This window comes from Labrus bergylta, chromosome 14, assembly GCF_963930695.1.
Source record: "Labrus bergylta chromosome 14, fLabBer1.1, whole genome shotgun sequence".
NCBI classification, from domain to species: domain Eukaryota; kingdom Metazoa; phylum Chordata; class Actinopteri; order Labriformes; family Labridae; genus Labrus; species Labrus bergylta.
Window position 1 is genome coordinate 25,899,007 of NC_089208.1, and position 20,670 is coordinate 25,919,676.

The 20,670-nt window shown below is 38.9% G+C and overlaps 2 protein-coding genes across 2 annotated transcripts in view; both read right to left on the bottom strand.

Annotated features, from left to right (window-relative positions):
• The window catches only part of nova1 (NOVA alternative splicing regulator 1), a 39,252-nt gene extending 30,232 nt beyond the window's left edge, over window positions 1-9,020 (bottom strand). The window contains exon 1 of the mRNA XM_020629282.3: window positions 5,586-9,020. Within this exon, the coding sequence (XP_020484938.1) occupies window positions 5,586-5,760 (175 nt within the window). The 5' untranslated portion in view covers window positions 5,761-9,020. The remainder of the gene's footprint in view (window positions 1-5,585) is intronic.
• A 138-nt stretch (window positions 9,021-9,158) lies between these two features.
• Window positions 9,159-20,437, bottom strand: kptn (kaptin (actin binding protein)). Its single transcript, XM_020629265.3, has 12 exons — window positions 19,985-20,437; window positions 18,709-18,791; window positions 18,524-18,608; window positions 17,127-17,181; window positions 16,704-16,782; window positions 15,351-15,424; window positions 15,070-15,176; window positions 14,229-14,333; window positions 14,047-14,110; window positions 13,777-13,912; window positions 11,362-11,535; window positions 9,159-9,582 (listed from the first exon to the last, which is right to left on the bottom strand). Exons 1-12 carry the CDS (start codon window positions 20,184-20,186, stop codon window positions 9,418-9,420), a joined length of 1,329 nt encoding a protein of 442 aa, XP_020484921.1. The 5' UTR covers window positions 20,187-20,437; the 3' UTR covers window positions 9,159-9,417.
• Between the last annotated feature and the right edge of the window lie 233 nt (window positions 20,438-20,670).

Sequence of the window (20,670 nt, forward strand, 5' to 3'; positions counted from 1 at the left end):
ACTCCCTCTCCCAGTCTATCTCTCTCTCTCTCCTCTTCTCCCCGCTTTGCTCTGTCTTCGTTTTCTATCGCTCGTTCTCTCTCTTTCACTGCCACCTGGCAAATTCACAGTCCACTCACGTCACACCGCTCTGCAAGGGCACCTGTGTCCTTCCCACCAAAAATAAATAAATTAAAAAAAAAAATACAGCTCACATTCCTGTGCCAACCTTTCCATTAGCAACATTACGAGATCATACCTAATCCCTCAGCCTCACAACCTTTTGGGAGGCACATGCTTGCCAGAAAACATGGGCTCAGAGTTTGGGTAATTAGAAAGAGAAAATGAATGAAAGATGTTCATTTTGAGGAGAGAAGGGGCAGCGGTGATAAAAGAAGAGTAATTTTCCTCATTCAGTGTCCACAGCTCTTAATGCACAACGAGGGGGGCTCAGCTTTGAGAGCGCACAGGCTTTCTTCTCTTTGTTGTAACTGCCAGTCACGTTAATGATCAGTTCTGGAGGAATAACGTGATCAATATCAGACATGGTGGAGGGCTGCTGATTACAGGGATGGCTGACGATTATCAGGCTGTCTACCAACACCGCTAGACAGGCTGTGAATTTGCAACGTTACAATTAATGCATGCAGATTACATGGTGTGGGGTGATGCTAAAATATATTACATACAGCGCCGAGATAGCAATATTTCAGAGGCATCTGTTTTGTGTAGCCCAGCCTGCGGGACTTTGCTCCAAATGAACTGCAACAACCAGCGTTTTCTATGAAATCAATGAACTTATCAGAATGACCAGAACGTTTACTGCCATGTCACCTCTATGACTGCTGCATATGCTAACACATTAGAGGCAATGCTGTAGGCTACATCGCACCATAGAAATGTAACATTGAACGGGGAATACAATGCGGTAACCCTTAGGATTCTGCAATAGAAGGGGGTCTGTCAGAGCATGCTGTGGTATCTGTGCTTATTAGGATGTCTAGTTTCAAAGAGTCTTTATACACCCAGAATCCAAATAAATGTGGCTTTAATGTAATGAAAGTGTTGAAAGTGTATCATACATTTAAAATCACAAATCAGGTTTCTATCAGAATCAGAAATACTTCATTAATCAGAGGGGAAAATGTGGTTGTTATGTTTGCTCTTATATAGAAGTAGGAAATATGGAAATATATATTGAATAAAATAGAAATAGAATAAGCAGAAATATCTACCAAAGCGCAGAGTATACTAAGAAATAAAAAGCTATGTACAAGCACAGGGAATTGAATAATTTACAAATATAGATGCGCAGTGCTGAACAGTGTAGATATTCGAGGAGTTTTGCACATTAGGCTCAATCTGATCCACTTTGTGTCAGTATTGTACACATGGGTGATATCTGTGATATATGTTAAACAATTACGGATATAGAAACATAAAATATTTTGAGATATTTTTACGAGCAGAGTGAAAAAAGCGTCTTGATACTTGAATCTGAAATTAGAAATAAAATGCCTACATTTGTATTTTTTGATTATTTCATATAGTTTGTTAAAATATCTTCAAACTGTTTATTTACTCCCTGAAACTTTAACTTCCTAAATATTGTTTTCTAGCTGATGTGGTATTAAGTTGACTTTAAACAGGATTATAAGACAAAGATGTGGAGGCCGGAGGTCTGTTCACATAAAGTTAAACACATTTTAGTCATTTTGGAGAAACATAAACGGCTGTAAAGTTTAATTACACATCAGGAGTGAACATGTTAGCTGCTGGGATCAATTCTTCAGGTCAGACTACACATTCAATTATGTTTACACATTAAAAACACTAATTTAGTAATTGAATGAAGCTGCCTGGATCAGTTCAGCAACAGTTACTGTCGGCTCTTTAGTTTGGATTGCAATAGTTGCTCTGATATTTCGAGGCAGCATTTTCATACATTTTGACACTTTCAGGTCAGCAGTAAAAAACACGTTGCTCCCTTTGCAAATTATCAACAATTAAACATCTTCTCTAAGAGGAACCTACAAAAATATTCTAATATATTCTTGTATATGTCCCGTTAGAATGATTCCTAACGTGACATTTGTCCTTACATGCTCATGTTTGTTGAGTAAATCACATGCTGTTTACTATGTCGATTGTTTCTATTTTCAGGGCAGTCACATGACAACACGTCCAATCTGCGACATGGAAGCAGTGTCCGTCGTTTGGACACATTTTGTCTTTAGGGAAGACGACACCGAACAAAAAGGAGTCGAATGTAAACACTTTATTTTCTACTGTTTTAGAGAAATTGATTTCTACTTTAAAACTAAAATGTGTTGTTTTCATTTCAAGCGATGCTTTGATTTCAGTTTGAAATATTCAATAAATAACCACAAAATAGTTAATCAGATATGCATTCAGAGATCCCAGCTTTAGTTGAGTATATTTACAGTAGAGATCAGGTCAGTGAATTATGAGGGCAAAAAACAAATAATCGTTCATTAATCGTAATCGAGGTAAAATGTTCAATTAATCGTGATATTGATATGAGGTCATATCGCCCAGCCCTAACCTGGAGCATGACTTCCATATGACAACATAGTTTCTATAAAAGAGGCATCAGGGGATCAGGTAATGCCCATAGGGTTTTATTTTTAGTGATGAAGTGATCAGGTATTCTATACAGAGAAGATCTTGTTAAAGAAGCCTCTGAGAGAAAAAGGCCTGAACTTCAGAGTTAATCCATCATCAGGACACATTTAATTGTGCGGCCCCGTAGTCGAGAAGTATCCTTAGAAGAACATGGAGTCAAGCTTGTAAAATGTTATTCATTACAGTGATGCAAGCAGTAAAATGATTTAAGGCTGTGCATTAGCAAGTATCCTACGTACAATATCATTCCAGATACAGAGTAAAGCATCAATATATGATCAATTCTGCAACTGTAGGCAAAACCATATATTAAGATTTGTAATCTTTTTTTTTTTTTCAATCAGAGCAGCAGGATCTGGATGTGTGATTATCACAGTCCCTGTTGAGCTCATTATCTTGGCACTACTTTTCACATAGAAAACAAAAATCAGATTGAGTAAGAAAATAAAATCTTTGCATGTAGAATATGATGCAAAAATGTTTTTGACAACCAAAGAGGATCTCAAAACATGAATTGCTGACCTCAACAGTTATTGACATTTTCTTAAAGGCTGAGTTCAAATTCTGATTTCCAGTATTCATTAAGATTTCTCAATGCAATTTTCCACTTGTCTAGTCCTTCATATGGCCTGGATGCTGGATGGGATGATAACAGTTAAGTCTCTGTGCTACAGCTGAACGGTCTCTCATCATCTCTGTTCTTCAGAGGTTTACAGGGTGCTAATGGAGGACATACGGGGGCTGAATCTGCACTAAAATATCATCTTGTGGCACAAGGGTCCTTATGAGTCTTGCTGAAATTACTTTTCTGAGTTGCAGCAGAGACACGCTGGTGCTATTAGAAATGGGATGCTGCTATCATCGAATGACTGGGACACAAAGACAGACAATTTTCAGTAGCATATGGTGAAGAAAACGGCGTGTTCTCTGCGGACGTCTAATTAACATTAAGCTCCAAAATAAGTGGTCCCTCTGAGCTGCAGACCGTAACAATGACAGGAAATAAGATGTAGAGAAGCTGATACACTGAATCAGCTGTCATCCTCACTGCTGCACCCCGACAGCACACTGATGAGCTATAAAGCAAATGTTCACACACCTCCCATGATCACTGGATACCACTTATCCTTCTTACAGTCAAAGAAATGTGGGATTTATAAAATGGCGCTGCAGTGTTTCACAGTTGTATTTCTTTACCTCCTGATCGTCCGCTTTGTGTCTGTGACTAAATGTAATCCTTCAATTGAAATCTTACTTTAGACTTTTGTTTAAATGCAGGGCTGGATGGAAACAACCACTTTTCAAATCAAACATAATAACATTTAAACATCTGCCTCCTAGATCTGCCTGTTGAGAAATTGTGTGTTTTGAATTTGCATTGTATTACTTTCTAGATGCTGCTACAGGGGGTATCCTGACCGCCTAACAAAAAAATAAAAATACCAAACAGATGCTGAGATTTGGCTGACCATGAACTCTATAAATAACATCACTTTGATAGGAATCTAGGCTGCAAGTGGTGATCAGTGTGTACCCTACTTGTTAGACAGAGTTGTATGATTTCTAACTCGTTCACCTCTGTATATGTGTTTAAAAAAAACATGTACTAACTCCAAATTACAAGAAATGTCTAACTTAAGTATCCTAAACCCCTGACACTGAATTTCATATATCTGCAGTAAACACATGTTTCTGATATTTCTTGTCTGGGTGGTATTTAACTGATGTGTTGTTAAGATGATATTACAAGCAAACACAAAGCCATCATAGTTAAATGGGTACGTGTGTCTACGTTTTATTTCTTTTACAGAACACATGCAGCAAGTTTGGAGTGATTAAATAATGTCATCACATTGTTTGTCCAGAGCAGAGTGTTGATACTCTCAGCACTGTCTGCAGCACATGTAGCAAAGCATCACAGCTGAGCAGATGGCAGTCTGCACTACACATGTTTTACAGTTTGCCCAATCATATCAGAGCAAAATACAAATAAGGATGGTCTATTTTCATTCAATTTTTCTAAATCACTATAGTGGCCACCATATAGTTTGTTTCTTCCTTAAAAGCAGATTTGAGACTAAGTATGAGCTTTGCAAAATGATTGAAACATTTGTGCACAATACTCATAGAGAAGGTATTTCCAAAAGCTCAATATATATCTGCTCTAAAATCAGAGTCAGTATTCACCTCTTACATCTAAGGTTATGAGGTCATTAAGGTGTCACTGGGGTTGGTCAGTGATTCCTGAACAACAGGGTCCATACTTAACAGGAGCCTCTGGATGTTTGGTTTTTACAACATCGTCACAAGATGTTGATACAATCTTTAACAAAAAATATGCGCAATGATATTTCTATAATATATTCTCCCTTTCTGCGGTTCCCTGTCCTGTTATCTGTCAGCGAGCCCCCCTGGCACAGTGTTTCTCAGGAAAAGATGCTGATATATCTTTGGCCTCTGCACGGGGAAGCATCAGGGAATCCTTTTGTGTCAGACTTAAAGCACAACAACACCGATAAGACCTGTGAACACTTTCCTTTTTTTTATATTGAAGCATCTGCAAACAAACCACGTTTGACTTACTATAGTACGTCTCCAGATGTAGATGAAACGAGTGATATGGGTCAAATTCTGAGCTGACCTGAGCGGAGGAGGCCACTCTCTCACTTACTCAGACACTCAGTCACTTTCCCTGCTGGGATATGAAGTAACAGCTATAAACACGTTCAGTGTTTCTAAGTGCCAACTGCACAGGTGCTGCGTGTTACAGCCTAATGTGCAGCCAAAATCTGCCTCCATGCCGCATGGACTTTCTTTGCATTAAACTGAGGGGGGGGACTCAAGGCGGTGAATTTGCTTTTATACTCCAGCGAGCGCATGCAAAGGCTTCTCCAACAACAGCTTCGACTTCATGTAGAAGAGACAGGGTGCATGTGCTGCGTCTTCAGAGTGTCTCTTACCTCCAATGTTGGTGCGTTTGGTACAGCCGGCCTCCTCCGCCGGAGTTTCCAGCGGTCGTTTGCGGGTTTCTGGATTATCCGCCTCCATGAGGGGCTGCTGCAGGTTTAGCAGGTTCGGATTTGAGTAGATCCCGTTATGGTCCACGGCTGCTCCGCCACCACCGGCCATCATCATCTTTTTCCCACGGAGGTGTAGATAGATTTGCGCTATTCCTCCTCTCTCTCACACACACACTCACACACTCACACACACACACAGCGCCCTCCTCACCACCACATAGCCTGATAACGCGCTCCGCGAGATGGACGACAAGTTTTGGGGGGCTCGAGACGGTCTCAAAGGGATCAAAATGTCAGACAACACCGGGATCAGGGTCTCCTCTTTCCGCTCACTCACAGAGCTAAATATAAAAAGCCCATTGAGTGAAACGCTCTGGTGATACGCGCTTCAGCGTCGCTCCGGCAGCAGCATGCTCCTCATTGTTGACGCGCAAAAAAAGAGAGGATCAGCCATTAAAAACAAGTGCAACAGCTTCAGCGGAGGGGAAGGAGAGGGAGGACAGCTTTCTTTAAAGTCATCTCCGCGTCATGTCTCAGAGAGTCCTCAGTGTGCTCGGAGCAGCTGTTGTTATTGTTCCTTTGTAGTGAAGAGGGCAGAAATATAGTTGGAGATCTGACGGAGGACCACAGTGCCACTGACCGGCCGAAGACGAGGCCAAGACAAGATCCACCTGATGAGAACTAACTATGAGGAGGCACTTTTAACAAGAAAGAGGATTATCTCAATAAAGAACAGCTTATTTTTTAATTGTTGCCTATTTTTTTTTTTTTTTTACCCCCAAACGTTTCCCTCAATGTTTCTTACATTTCTGTTTTAGTTTAATTTTCCACTTAAAAAAATACATGAATAGTATCCCAATAACAATACTTAACTTAAGTTTTTTTTTTAAACAATGAAGTATAGGCTACAGCATTGAATAATCAGAAGAAGAAAATGTCACTTTTCTAAATGACTTAAGTTGATTTGTAGACCATCATTTGAGGAATATTAACTGAAAGGTACTTAAATCATTCTAGTGAGCAGGATTGTATATAAGTATATTTATATAACAGTATTATTGTGCTTGTATTATTACTTTTGTGATTATACTTTCATAAGTTTCAAAGCAAAAACAGTAAGTCATTCAGTAATCATTAACTGACTTTTTATACAATATTTTATGAATAGAGTCAGCTGGATCTCACTATTGAAAAGTATTTATGTCACAGGATTATTATTTCATTTTGTTCTTTCTTTTTTATAACAAAAGATAATCTCCTGCTTTCAGAGAGGCTGAGCTAACGTGGGTCTGAGATAAAGGTTTAATATCCCGGTAATTCAGCTAATTTGATGCATATCCATCAATGTATAAATGATAGAATAACCTGACTTTACCTGATGATCCATTATCTATTCAGAGGAAACTCAACAAGAACTACAGACCTGATTATGTGTGCTACAAAAGTGTTTGATACATCCAGAAATAACTCATGAATATAACAATGATTAAGATCTTTTACCTGCTCTTTTGTGAAGTGTCTTGAGATAACCTCTGTTATGAATTGGCGCAAAACAAATCAACACCTCAGGTAAAAGTGTTGTGAGTAAAGCTATGAGAAAAGCCTGTGTTCAGTATCTACTTCATGTTCTTCTTATGTAAATGTATAATTAGTCATCAAAATAAATGGTTGTGTCGTTGTTGCATTTTTCTATTTCTTTATTGGCACTCACTGTACAGAGGGGGGTGATTAAAAAATGTCTCTGTTTGGATGATGTAGGATAAGTCATGCATAATTAGGGGCGTGGCTTGATTGACAGACAGGTGGGTGTAGCTGTTTGCCAGGTGAAGAGCCCGCCTCAGCTCCATCTCGCTCCCTTTTACCCAAAGTTTGGTTGAGACAGCATTTCCAATGGCGACCTCCACTGACCACTTTAGAAACCAGTTAGTGATGTCACTGAGACTGCGCTCATGTTTTATAGAGTCTATGGTAAAACCATTGAAAGTATATAGATATGGACGACATGTTTCCATCTCCTGCCATTGTACAAAAGTGAAGACAAAATAAACTCGAGGTGGGGGCTATAATATTGTTCATTAGAAGCGAGAGTCTAAGAAATAAAAGACTGGTGGAGCTGCTGTATGTATGTTCTAAAAACGCTAGAAGGGGTTGCATTGGCCTAGTGGTTAGTTCGAGCAACCCATGTACAGAGGCTGTAGTCTTCATATCAGACCTGTGGCTTCTTTCCCACAGGGCATTCCCCACTCTCTCTCTCATTGACTCAATCCACTGCCCTGTCTTTCAAATAAATGCATAAAAAGACCCAAAATTAAAAATCTTAAAGCAAAGATACAAGTAGAAGCGTTTGTAAAATCTTGAAAAATAAACACTTGGACATAAATAATCATAAAATGTACTGACTGTAATGACAGCATCGGGTTTGGAAAAATAACATTTTGACGTGCATTTTGTCTCATCATGGAGGAGGCGGGGTTTATGACATGTACTGCAGCCAGTCAGCAGGGGGAGCTCTACATCATTTGGCTTAATTCCCAGGCGGCTCTTGCTCCATCCATCTGAATATACAGTCTTTGGTATAAACTATTGTAAACATGATATTCTTTGTGCTTTACATTGCTCAAGTCATTGTTTTGATGTTGGTGTTCTCCTCCCTGTTTGCTTTTTCTAATTCTTTTTTTATTCTTGTACTTTTGCCTGTGTGTCTTTAAAGCTCTTTGGTGCTGCCTTTTTGTTTGATAAGTGCTTTTTAAATCTTAAAAAAAAAAAGACTATTAGCATCTGTTGCCCCCAGCTCTAACTTGTTGCCATGGTTGCTCATCCCTCCAACTCTGGTGAACAAGTCTCTACTGTTTGATGTCAAACACATCACTTTCATCAAAGACAAAAATATAAAAAATATATATTTCTAGAGAAAAATAGAAGTACGATGAAATCATTTAGAGGGAATGGTTTGAAATGTGAAATTACAGATTCTCTTTCACACATTTTGCAGCCCTTTTAAAACTTAGAACGTTTGTTTTGAAATAGAGCTCTGGTGATCAGAGGCTATCAAGACATTTCTTTGAAACATTGGAAATCTACACATTCCCCTCACCCCTTCATACTGAAGAATATTTGTGTCAGCATGTTTCCTTTTGATATTTCCTGTTCTCCTTATTTTTGTTTGCAAGCAGAAAAGACAGATGGGAAGAAATGTCACAGAGAACATTACTAATAAACTAACTGATGTCTTTGTCGGGGGAGGTTCAGTCGCTGAAAGAGAAAAGTTTGGTGTACATGATAGAGTTTTTAAAATGTATATATGCGATGCATGGTGGGTTTGATGTGTGTGGGTTAAAAGTCATGCTTTTTTTCATCTTTCTTTTTGTTTTATTCTTTGTGTTTAGTGTCTTTTTGTTGTTGATTTATAAAGTGAATATTGTTTATATGGAGAATATAAATATGAGGTCAATTTTAAATCTAATGATACAAAGAGCTCAGTTAAACACAGTAAATACACAACAAACAAGAAAATAAGCATAGTCAGCAACTTTTATCGTTTTTCTCTAGAAATGTCTGAACACAATCTACAGCTCATCAGAGGATCATGTGAGCTCTTCACAGAACACGTGTTCATGATGACAAAGGTCAATCTGACATTCAGTGTAAAAACTAGTGTCCGTCATCACGATCACATTCAAGTGTTCATCCTGAGACGATCCTTCACATCACACCTGGAGATATAACAGCTCAGTCTGATCCACTGGGACCGCCTCATGTAAACATCACGTTCTTAATTAGACGTCGTTGGATCTGTACACGTCTCTGTCTCCGCTGCAGCGTCCTTCTCCTCAGCGTCTCCAGCTTTAGTCGAGTCCTGCTCAGAGCCGACTGTCAGCACAGACAACCTGCAGGCGAGCCGCTCCAGGACCAAATCAGCCGTGATGGTGAGCGAGTGCTGAAAGGTCAGAACAAAAGAAATGAACATATCTTTTCACTTCAGAGATTATTTAGCAGGCGTCTTCGTTGGGTCTTTTTTTGGGGTGTTATTGGACAAAAAAGGTGACAAAGCTGAAGTGATGTAATCTTCAATATCAGATAATGAATTCAGTCTGGAGACATCTAGAGATCAACTGTCTGAGTCTGATACAAGTTATTTTCTCTCCTGTGTTTATGACTTGCAGACAAGAAGAAAAAAGTTTTTGCCAGCATATTATTTAAAATATACTTTATTGTTTTTGTCTATTGAACAGGTGGAAGAAAAAAGTCTTTATTTTCTCTTCATAATTCCTATAAGTTTCTCTTTTCGTCCTATAAATACTAGATATACTCCACATTATCTAAAAATACTATCATGACTTTACCATTAGGTCTTTTCTTTTTAAACTCGACTGAATACAAAAAAGAGAGACATGACAGTAATGTCAGATAACATGCTAACACACAATATATTATGTAGATACCTTGTGTTAAGAGTAAGGACGTGTTACGTCATCACCCTCGCTAGTCAGAATAATAACTAGTCTGTTAAACAAATTATTAATGTTTTTAAATGTTGCCCGCCCCCTGCTATCCAGGGCTGTAGCCATAGACTACCTGTAGCTCCAGTTAACGAGCCTTCTCTCCCCTCTCTATCACCTGGATGTAAACAAGCACAGTGAACAGGTAACATCTCATAGGAGCAGCGCGGTTTGGCAGTATTTGATATAGAAAGTTTAAGTTAAAGTTAAGTTAAAGTGGCATATCGACCGGAGTAATGTGTGACCACATTAAGAACGGGAATGTTGAGGGAGGACTGAAGGCTGGCGGTGCTAGCACTGCTAACGTTAGCCCCGCTCAGCAAACTAAATTACATTGTTTACCTGCAGACAACTGTTAATACACTGTGCTTAATGTTCCCTGTTTCCTGAGTGTTTTCTTAGACTAGTCGGTTAGTTTAATTCAAATTTCTGTTTAACCAACAAGGACTTTAGTAATCAAAGAACATCCCTGGTTTAGAGTTTATAAATAAATACTCACCAGGAAGAAAACTTTAATTCTTTTAGCCCTATCTCTGTCATGTGGCGGTGCTAAACTTAAGCTGTCTAAATGAGGATTGCATCAACTTAAACACATTATTGACAGCTACAATATTTCTTCATTTCAGTTTTGAGCCAAAAACACAGGAGAGAAAAGAACCCAGATCAGACCGGGAAAACTCATCATCAGAATGCTTTTTTCTCCCAGGATGTCAAAGCTTCCTTAGACCTGAAAAACATGTCTCCAAAAAACTTTGTGGAAAGAATTTGAATGACAAATCACTTGCACTAACAAATAAACATATTATAGTATGTCATGATGTGGTCATTAGATCTGATGCTAGATCTCTTTTAATTCTTAAACTTATATTGTCCTTGTGTGAAATTAAATGTTTCTGAAAGTTACAGGCCACTACAGATGCAGTAAAGGGAGCAGAGGGAGCAGGCAGAGGGCCTCTAAAATCTGTTTAATCATCCTGCTGCTTTTTTTTTCCAGTAGCCAGTAGAGGTCAGTACAAACATAATTCTGTAGTAGTACCTTTACCACTTAAAGAGGATGTTTTGAGTTGAATTATAAAGCATACGAGCCATCTATTGAACTGAAATACAGAACAACAGTAAGATCAACAGCAGAGCGGAACTGACTCACAAAGCTGTCATTTCTCTTTTATTATTATTAGAAATAGTAATTCAGTCGTATATAGCTTCCTGCTACGTACCTGTAAGATGTGCAGACCCTTCAATGTAAGGACAGCCAGCTCCCTCAGTCCGTCCCCCGTCAGGTCTAAGTAGATGACGGACAGCAGAGGACTCTTGAAGCTCCGCCTCCACTGCAGCTGAAACTGTCCGTCTCCTCTGCTCCCTGCCGGCTGGAATTTATAACAGAGAAGCTCCTGCAAGGCAGAAACAACGGCGAGAATATCAGCATTAAGATTCTTTCATTAAGTTCTACACAGTTCAGTTTCAGATACTCATTATATCTCTTTACAGTAACACGCAGTACAACAGAAATACCAGGATGCCCTTCAACACCTGGTCACATTTTGCAGTTGGTAAACCTGCATGCTTTAGTGTTCATCCTGACCCACAATCCTCTGCAGCAGAAGATGCATCACATGAAGTGAGCCGCAGGTGGATGGTATTTTGTATCTCTAAGGAAAGCTTTTTTAAATGTTTTCTGACAGACTCTGATGGATGTATCGGTAAGGAGGTTACATTTCAAGGTTGTACCTCCCAATATGTTTATTGGCTGCAAAGAGAGAAGTTTGTAGCGGTGCCTTCTGTACCAAAATGAACTGAAAAACCATTTAGATCTGAAATGCAGTGTTTGTCTTTGTTATGTTTCATCATATTCTCTTGCTCTGTACCTTTGTTAACAACGTTTTAGTTCATAAAGTCTGCTGATATTCTTAAATGTTCACAATCTAAAGACTCAGATGTGATGCAGTGCAGAGCCACAGAGCTCCATTGTTGTCCCCAAACTATTAAAACCACATAATTGAGCCACACTGTTGAACTGTGTGACTTGTCCGTTTATTGCCGTTGATATAAACACTACTTTATGTTTTCTTTAATCTCACACTCACTGTGTGGCTGCTTGATTAAAACTACATCCTATGTTAATGCGAACTTATCAAGAAGTCAGACATCTTTGGTCGCTCAGTTAAGAACAGGAATCCCTCCTCTCACTCTTGAAGTTGGCAGATTTAAAAACATCCCGGAGGAACTTAGTCTGTGTGAACTGTGTGGTTTAGGAGAAGTGGAGAATGCATCTCATTTTCTTTGTACTGTGTTTTTAATGATGACTTAAGAACTCATTTGATTAATGAAATGTTCTGGATCAATGATGATGATGTAATTGACAAAGATCTCAATGTTTATAAGTTGGCCATGTTTGTCTCTGGAGCGTGGAAGAAACATCTGGATGTTTTCTTCTGTTAATATTATTATTAATAAGTTTCTTCTTTTGGTCTCTGTGTATTAATAATGGTGTCCTGTAAGTCTGTTTTGGACTGGGCATATTCTTTATGCATGACACAATAATAAAATCAATCAATCAATAGGTGGACGTTTTGAATTAGATAAGTTTCTGTATGTTTACACCCAGAAACCGCACCACTCCCCTTTGAGAGTCCATTAACCTGAGAATATTAAAACACTGCAGACCTTGTTTCAGTTTGAATCGTTATAAACTTTTAGAAACAAGAACACACATGCTTTGTTTAAACCTGATTTGTCAAGCCCCTGTCATGGGACTCTTTTATAATAAATATTCATCAGTAAAACAATATGAAGCTTCTTTACAAATCTGCTGTTTCTTCCTGTTTGAGTGGTGTGACAAAGAGTACAACATTCATGTCCAGAAGAAAATGACTGAGTCTTTAAAAAGAGAGAGAGAGAGAGAGAGAGAGAGAGAGAGAGAGAGATCAGGATGTCATCAATCTCATCCTGATGACATCAGTGAGATGTCAAGGACAAGACGAGACAGAATCACACTCTCTACTATACTGTAACAGATATATATATTTGAGAGAGGCTTTCTTTGATCAGATTAATGCTATATATCCAGAGTTTAGCCATCTCCTTGATCCACAGGAGCTCCCCTCTCTATGTGGGGAGAAAAGTCTGTGTGCAGTACGAGCTGCAAAACACGTTGATGTTTGTCACAAATGAAGACAAACTACACTTAATGTTTCTCAGTAATTACACCCTAAAAATGACCCATCGTTATTGTTAATGTTGTTTATTGTATTTTCATATTGTATATATTTGAGTAATAATTTGTTGATCATAATTTTTCTTTACTGCTTTGGCAACATGAATTGCTGATCTATCATGCCAATAAAGCTCTTTTGAATTGACAGAGAGAGAGAGAGAGAGAGAGAGAGAAAGAAAGAAAGAGAGAGAGAGAGGGAGAAAGAGAGGGAGAGAGAAAGAGAGAGAGAGAAAGAGAGAGAGAGGGAGAGAGAGAAAGAGAGAGAGAGAGAGGGAGAGAGGGAGAGAGAGATATTTTGACCAATAACAGAGAATCGAGAGCATAATGACATATTGTCTAGATTTATCTAAGTATAGGATCAGCAGCTGTATGTTTTGGTTTATATGAATAAAGTGTTGCAGTAAGGAGGAGCTCTGACCTGCCCGTATGTTCCCAACAGCACCTCCTTCTGACCATCAAAATCCAGATCGATGACCAGAGCACAGAGCACGGCGTCCCACTGATCGCTCTCTGAGAGGCATACGGGACGCGACAAACCTCGATCCTGCACGTCTCTGAGCAAACACAAAAAACACACCACACTGAGAGCAGGCATTTTCTCAACCACAGAGAGAAGGTCTGAATGAAAATACACCAAACCAAAGGATCATTTCACCGTTATCTTTATAGACTTGTCTCTGGTTCTGACCTGTAGACGACGGCCATCTCGATAGCACTTGTTACCAGAAGGTTGTAGCTCTTCAGCTCCACACCTTAAAAAAATAAAAGAAACAGACAATCAGTCCAAATCCAAATCATGGCAAAACAGTAGCTATGCTGCACATCCAAAAGAAGACAAAATGAAATCTAACAGAGATACCAATAACCTACTGTTCTCTCTGCTGGACTGGCCTGGCTCAGTTTGGCAGCTCAGAGGGAACAGCAGCACTGAAGAGATCGGACTGTCAAACTGGAACCTCCAGCTTTGCAGAACCTCTGATAACAAAAACACAAAACATCCTTCAATCACAACCAGAAGTCATATTTTCCTTTCTGCCAGCATCAATAAGGCCCTAGAAATATCACATCGATGCTGAGTCTGACTTTTATGTGATTCATTGATGCACATAATCTGGATTTGTATCTCTGTAAATTGTACATGTATCCATAAATTATCTATACTGCTTATCTCATTCTGGGGGCAGCCAACCCCAGCTGTCATGGAGTAACAGGTGGGGTCAGCCCTGGACGCCAGGCGGTCCATCACAGAGCTGACTTATAGACAAACAACCCTACACACTCACAATTACACCTATGGGAAATTTAGAGCCACTAATTAACCTAATGAGCATGACTTTGGACTGTGGGAAGAAACCAGTGTACCTGGAGAGAAGACAGGCTACAAGGGGAGAACAAACAGACTCCACACAGACAGGCCTCTGTTCAACCAAGGATTCAAACCAGGAACCTTCTCCCTGTGAGGCAACAGCAAGCACCAGTGTGCAACCCTGTACATTTGACATTTCTTTATATTTCTTACTGTTAACTTCTGCATATGTAAATGTATCGTCCATAATTTCTCTGCTTTTTTAATGTTTCAAGATTACAAAAGCTCCTTCAATGTTGGATTCCTGCTGCAAACTTTCTTTCTATTTTAATGACATTTCTAAGATTATGTTATGCATCAAAACACCAAGAGACAACCCGCTCTGTGTTTATTCTTTCCCCTCACCTGGTCCTGTCTGGTCGACCAGCGCCAGTCCAACGCAGCCGTTCTGACAGCCGAACGCAGAGAGTCGTCGACCGCTAGGTATACTCAACACATCCAGCCACAGCACACTGCAGAGAGGGAGGGCATGTACCAGATTTACTGGTTGAATGTGTGACTCGAGATGTGACAATAAAGAACATTATAAGAAGCAGAAGAGTCCTGAGACTTGTTTACCACACATTTACTTCTTATATGAGATAGAATAGGAAAGAGACAACAAGGTCAAAGGGAGTCAGACGAACTTGCTGGGCAGCTCTTGTAGTTCAGGGAAGAGTCTCTCCACGGGCTGCTCTTCAAACTGGTGCAGGGAGGCGTTCTGTCAGAAACAAGAGAGTCAGGCTGAATAATGCTCTGAGGTTACATCAAAGAGAAAATCTCCTTCAAACACAGGTATGAAAAAGTTATTACCAGCATATTTGAACTCTCCTGCTAAAAAAAAAAAAAAAAAAAACTTTCCTGTAGCTTTGAACTTTTTTTAAAAGGTTTTTTTAGGGGGGCTTTTTATGCCTTTCTTTAGAGATAGGACAGAGGGAAGAGTGAGAAATCAGGGAGAGAGAGAGAGAGTGGTGGATGATATGCAGGAAAGGAGCCACAGGTTGGATTTGAACCCGGGTCGCCCACTTGGAGAACTAGAGCCTCCATACATGGGCCACAAGCACTAACCACTAGACTACCGGCGCTCTTTATAGCTTTGAACTTTTAAACCATCAGTGACAGAAGTCCTGCTCAGAGTCAGCACTATGTTGTTGTTGTTTTTTTTTTAAAAAGGTCAAAATGAATATTTGACAAAATGAAAGAATCTTGGAGTGCTCCTGAACATCGATTAAATTAAGTTAAGATTGTTTTTTGTTATAAAAACAGGTTTGTGTTGTCCTCTTAATAAACTTTTACAGAAATCCTTCAACAACAAATGACAGAGAAGAAAACACAGATTTACTAGTTTACTTTACATGTTGGTATATTTACTGTTAACTGTCAATTTCTATAACAGAAAAAAGACGACATATTTAAGGAGCAAATATTTTCAAACAGTACAAACGAATAGGTGAAATTAAAACACATAATGGAAAGAGTAACTTGCATGAAATACATAATACAACTCTGAAAATGTAGTGGAAACAAAATATAAATATGCACATACACTCGTTGATTATTCATTAATTTATATGCTACCATTTGCATATACAGATAAATAAGGGGAAAGGATCCATCCATCCATTATCTAAACCACTTTTCCTGTGCGGGGTCGCGGGGCTGAAGCTGATCCCAGCTGGGCGAGAGGCGGGGTATTGGTCTGTACTAGTCGCCATTTAATCACAGGGCTGACATATAGAGACAGACAAGCAGCCACACTCACATTACAAGCAATTTAGAGTGACCAGTTAACCTTGACTGTGGGAGGAAGCCAGAGCACCCGGAGAGAACCCACAGGGAGAACATGCAAACTCTACACAGAGGATTCAAACCAGGAACAGGGGAAAGGATGAAATTCACAGACACACACACAGACACACAGACACACACACAGACAGACAGACACACACAGACACACACAGACACACACAGACACACACAGACACACACACTAATCTGACCTCCTTGTACAGGTGGATCCTCTGGTCGTGTCCACTGAGCAGAAACACCGTCTCCCTGCCTCCATCGTCACACTGAACTCTGACAGAGAGAGAACAGGTCGCTCATATTCACACTGTGTTATGTTTTCTGTCCGTACAGAAGCTTCTGACTGAGAATCTGAAACACTAACACACATTCAGGAAAAACTCCCATAAAGCCTTAAGTAGTAGAAACAGCTTCAACATAGATTTAGAGGAGCATATCAAACAAGAGAACCTCATATTACAAATACCTGCTGTGAGATAAAATCACAAACCAATGGCTGATGTCACAGTGTCTCTGCTTATGTCTTCCACACTGTCCATGTTGGTAACTGGAGCTTTCTCTAACAGACACTAAACCTAAAAGGTGAACCCCTGAAGTTTACTAATGAAAGCACTCACTCTGTGTGGTAGAGCTGGAAGGGTGTGAACTGCAGCTCCAGATTGAGGCAGCTCTCTGTTCAGAAACAAAAACATACATCAGTATTTTAAACACGTGTGTTAGAGCAGGGATGGGCAACTGGCGGCCCGGGGGCCACATGCGGCCCCCATCAACCCTCAACGTGGCCCTCAGGTCAATTTTTACACATCAATTAATTGGAAACATGAAGAAAACATGACAAAATCTGCCATGAAATCATAAAACCCAGAAATATGTCCATAATAATATTTGATCACTGGAATATGTTGAGTTAAATTTGAGACATAATTGATAGGAATCATTTTTGTATCCTACAATTTGGCCCTCTGGTAGTCAGAATGAAATGAATGTGGCCCTCGCTGTGACCAAAGTTGCCCATCCCTGTGTTAGAGGGAGCACTGTAAACATAAGCACTGGGTTGCACCAGCTGTGCATAAGTTCAAATGTAACCAAACTGGAACATCATTTCTAATTGGGGGGGGTCCTTTAACAATGTTGGATGACTTTGGTTTCACTTTGGTTTTTCATGAGTGGAGATGATTTTGTCTGAATACAGCACCATGAAATGTAGCTTATCTCCCAGAAAACTGCAGGTCTGCTGAAACTCTTAGCTCTTTTAAATCCAGGTTGAAGACACATCTGTTTACAGCTGCCTTTCATTAAACAGTTTTAAAGATTTTAAACTTTTACTCTGCACTGTAATTATTGTTTTTTTTTTATTCTTTTAATTTCTTTTCTTTTCTTTTTTTATTTAAATTAATTTCATTTGAATTATTTTTATTTGAACATATTTTCAGGTGTAATAATTTCAGTGATTTTTAAATGTTCTATTTTAATGTTTCTTTTCTTTCCTCTGTCATGATGCTTTTTAATGTCTTGTGTGAAGCACTTTGAATTGCCTTGTTGTTGAAATGTGCTATAGAAATAAACTTGCCTTGCCTTATCTGTAGTTGACGAGTTCACCGCCCGATGTCACTGTTGTTATTTTACACTGGCTGTAGATTACCTGTGTATCTTTGGTTATCACCTCATGCTTTGTCATATTTTCAAACATTTTTGTTTCTGTTTGTAGATTGTCATCATTTGAAGGAGGCACAAGACGAATCACTGTAACAAATACTGCACTAATTGTTTTTCACTGACTGCTCACAAAAAGTTCAAACATCATTTCTAAGATGATATTTTGGTAAGTTTGGAGTTTTGGACGTCACACTCCACCAGATCGTTAAGATGAACCTTACATCCCCGCCGTGTAACTAAACAACGACACAACTTAACTAACTTGTTTCATCATAGTGTTCAGTGTCAGCTTTACCCCAACTGTAGACAGATCTCACACAGATGGTTCAACGGGCCACAGGACTCTTAGTTCACTCACGTGCGATGGACTCCAGGTTGAACTCCGACCCCGGCTCGTAGTCACAGTAGATATTCAGGAACGGTGTTGCTTTGTCACCAGAGTCCTGCAGGAGTTTAGATATATTTAACAAACTTTCAATAAATGAATTAAAGAGAGCATTACATAGAAGTATACACATGACCTCTGGGGTTAAATACAAATACCTTTACAAATGTGATGCCCACCACCAGACCTCTGTTGGGCGGTGACTTGTTGAAGGAATCAATTGAAACTATTTCTGCATCAACTAGAGAAAGAAGACACAATTAATTTTTAAAGCATCAACCAACTTATACAGAAGACAACACAGTTACTTTTATTAACTCTCAATTACAAACAGAAACTCTGATTGAACACTTTGCTATGCTACACAGTTATAGCACCATGAATAGTTGTTTTTCCATTATTTAAAAGAGAGTTGATTGATAATTGTTTTTAATAATAGCAGTGTGTGTGTGTGTGTGTGTGTGTGTGTGTGTGTGTGTGTGTATAAAATAAACATGTTGTAATGACTATGAAGTACAATCTCATGTCCCAAAAAGTTTGAACGCTGTGTTAAATGTAAATAAAACAGGATGTGAACATTTTTAAAACACTGAAACCCCTTTATTTAAATAGAAATAAAACTGTTTTCAATAACCATTATGACATTTAGATAACTTCACCTTCCATATTCCTTCATACACATTATCTCTGAGTTTTTTAACAAACTAGGGACTGCTGCAGTTGTAAACAGGGTTATACTTCAGAAGGAGGACAGAAGATATTCATGTTAGTGCTGCGTCAGAAGGAGTCTCACTGAGCTGTGAGCAGGTTTAAAATGAATTATTAGTACTGTTATGATTTAAAATGTGAGGTCTAAATATGATTAAATCAGATTGGATTAGATACCACAGTTGTACAAGTTAGTAAAATGATGGACACTTCTTAATTCTTAAACATTGTTTAGAAATTATTTTATAATCGTTTGTCTTATTAGATAGATAGATAGATAGATAGATAGATAGATAGATAGATAGATAGATAGATAGATAGATACTTTATTGATCCCGAGGGAAATTCAAATCATCCAGTAGCAGGTTACAAAGACATGACATGAAACATTTGTTACAAATTAAACCACAAAACTGACACCTCCCCCTCACATACATATATAATAACCTGAAGAAAGATTTAAAGAATACCTCTAGATGAATCAAACTGTGCAATTAAAAATAGACTTATACAAGAAATGTCCATAACCCGTACAGGGATAAAACATATGTGACATTTAAACAAGAACATATAAACAGTTGAGGGAAAAAATCTGTAATTATTATAAATCTGATACTTTATAGTCATACTGCCTGAGTCTGTATCCTTTAACCCTTACACAATGTATTATAATGTAATGTCCTTTAAATCGTTGTGACTGTGTGCAGCAGGTGTCCCGGTCAGTACCTGGTATGTAGGTGAACTGGACCTCTTTGGCTACAGGTCTGGTTTTGTGCTGCAGCTCCTGGTACCTGAAACACACCACCTTCCCTTTGAGAGTGGCCGCTAACAGCTGCTGCTCTCCCGCCTGACACAGGCCGTAAATGTTACTCTGCGACGGGAAGCGACTGAAGCTGTCCTCCACGAAGGGATACAACTCTCTGAGCATCCTGAAGAAAACTAAATTAACCTCAGAGAAGAAACTAACTAACAATGCTCATAATGCGGCTAAAGCTTCGTTTCAAACTCCATTTATAGCGACATGTTTGCTCCAATTAGCAATATATTTTAGGTTATTGGTTTAAAAAGCTGACAATTACTAGAAACAGTCATTTATACGATAAAAGGGGAATCTTTAAAATGGTCTCTGTTCCTCTGGCTCATTGTTAAAAGCTTGAGAAAACTATTGTGAAACAAAACATCCGGGTTTGGGACGAGATGCGTTCAAGTCTGTCGGATTTCTTTTAAGCCCTGAATGCTCTTAAACTATCAAGCGAAGGGATATAGGGTTTTCACGTCAAACTTAAAACTGAGGCAGGCAATTCCTCTATATGAAGCCGATTTCTGATTTCCTGTACTGTTTCTATATTTGTATCGTTTAAAATATATTATGTTCTGTTTAATGTACATTTAAAAATCCCGATGATGAAACA

Excerpts from the sequence above, each read along its gene's own strand:
- kptn (XM_020629265.3), bottom strand. The coding sequence starts at position 20,186 with ATGCTCAGAGAGTTGTATCCCTTCGTGGAGGACAGCTTCAGTCGCTTC. Across the intron at positions 15,425-16,703 it reads GGATCCACCTGTACAAGGAG|AACGCCTCCCTGCACCAGTT; the intron begins GTCAGATTAGTG and ends TGTTTCTGACAG. Across the intron at positions 15,177-15,350 it reads CTACAAGAGCTGCCCAGCAA|TGTGCTGTGGCTGGATGTGT; the intron begins GTTCGTCTGACT and ends CCCTCTCTGCAG.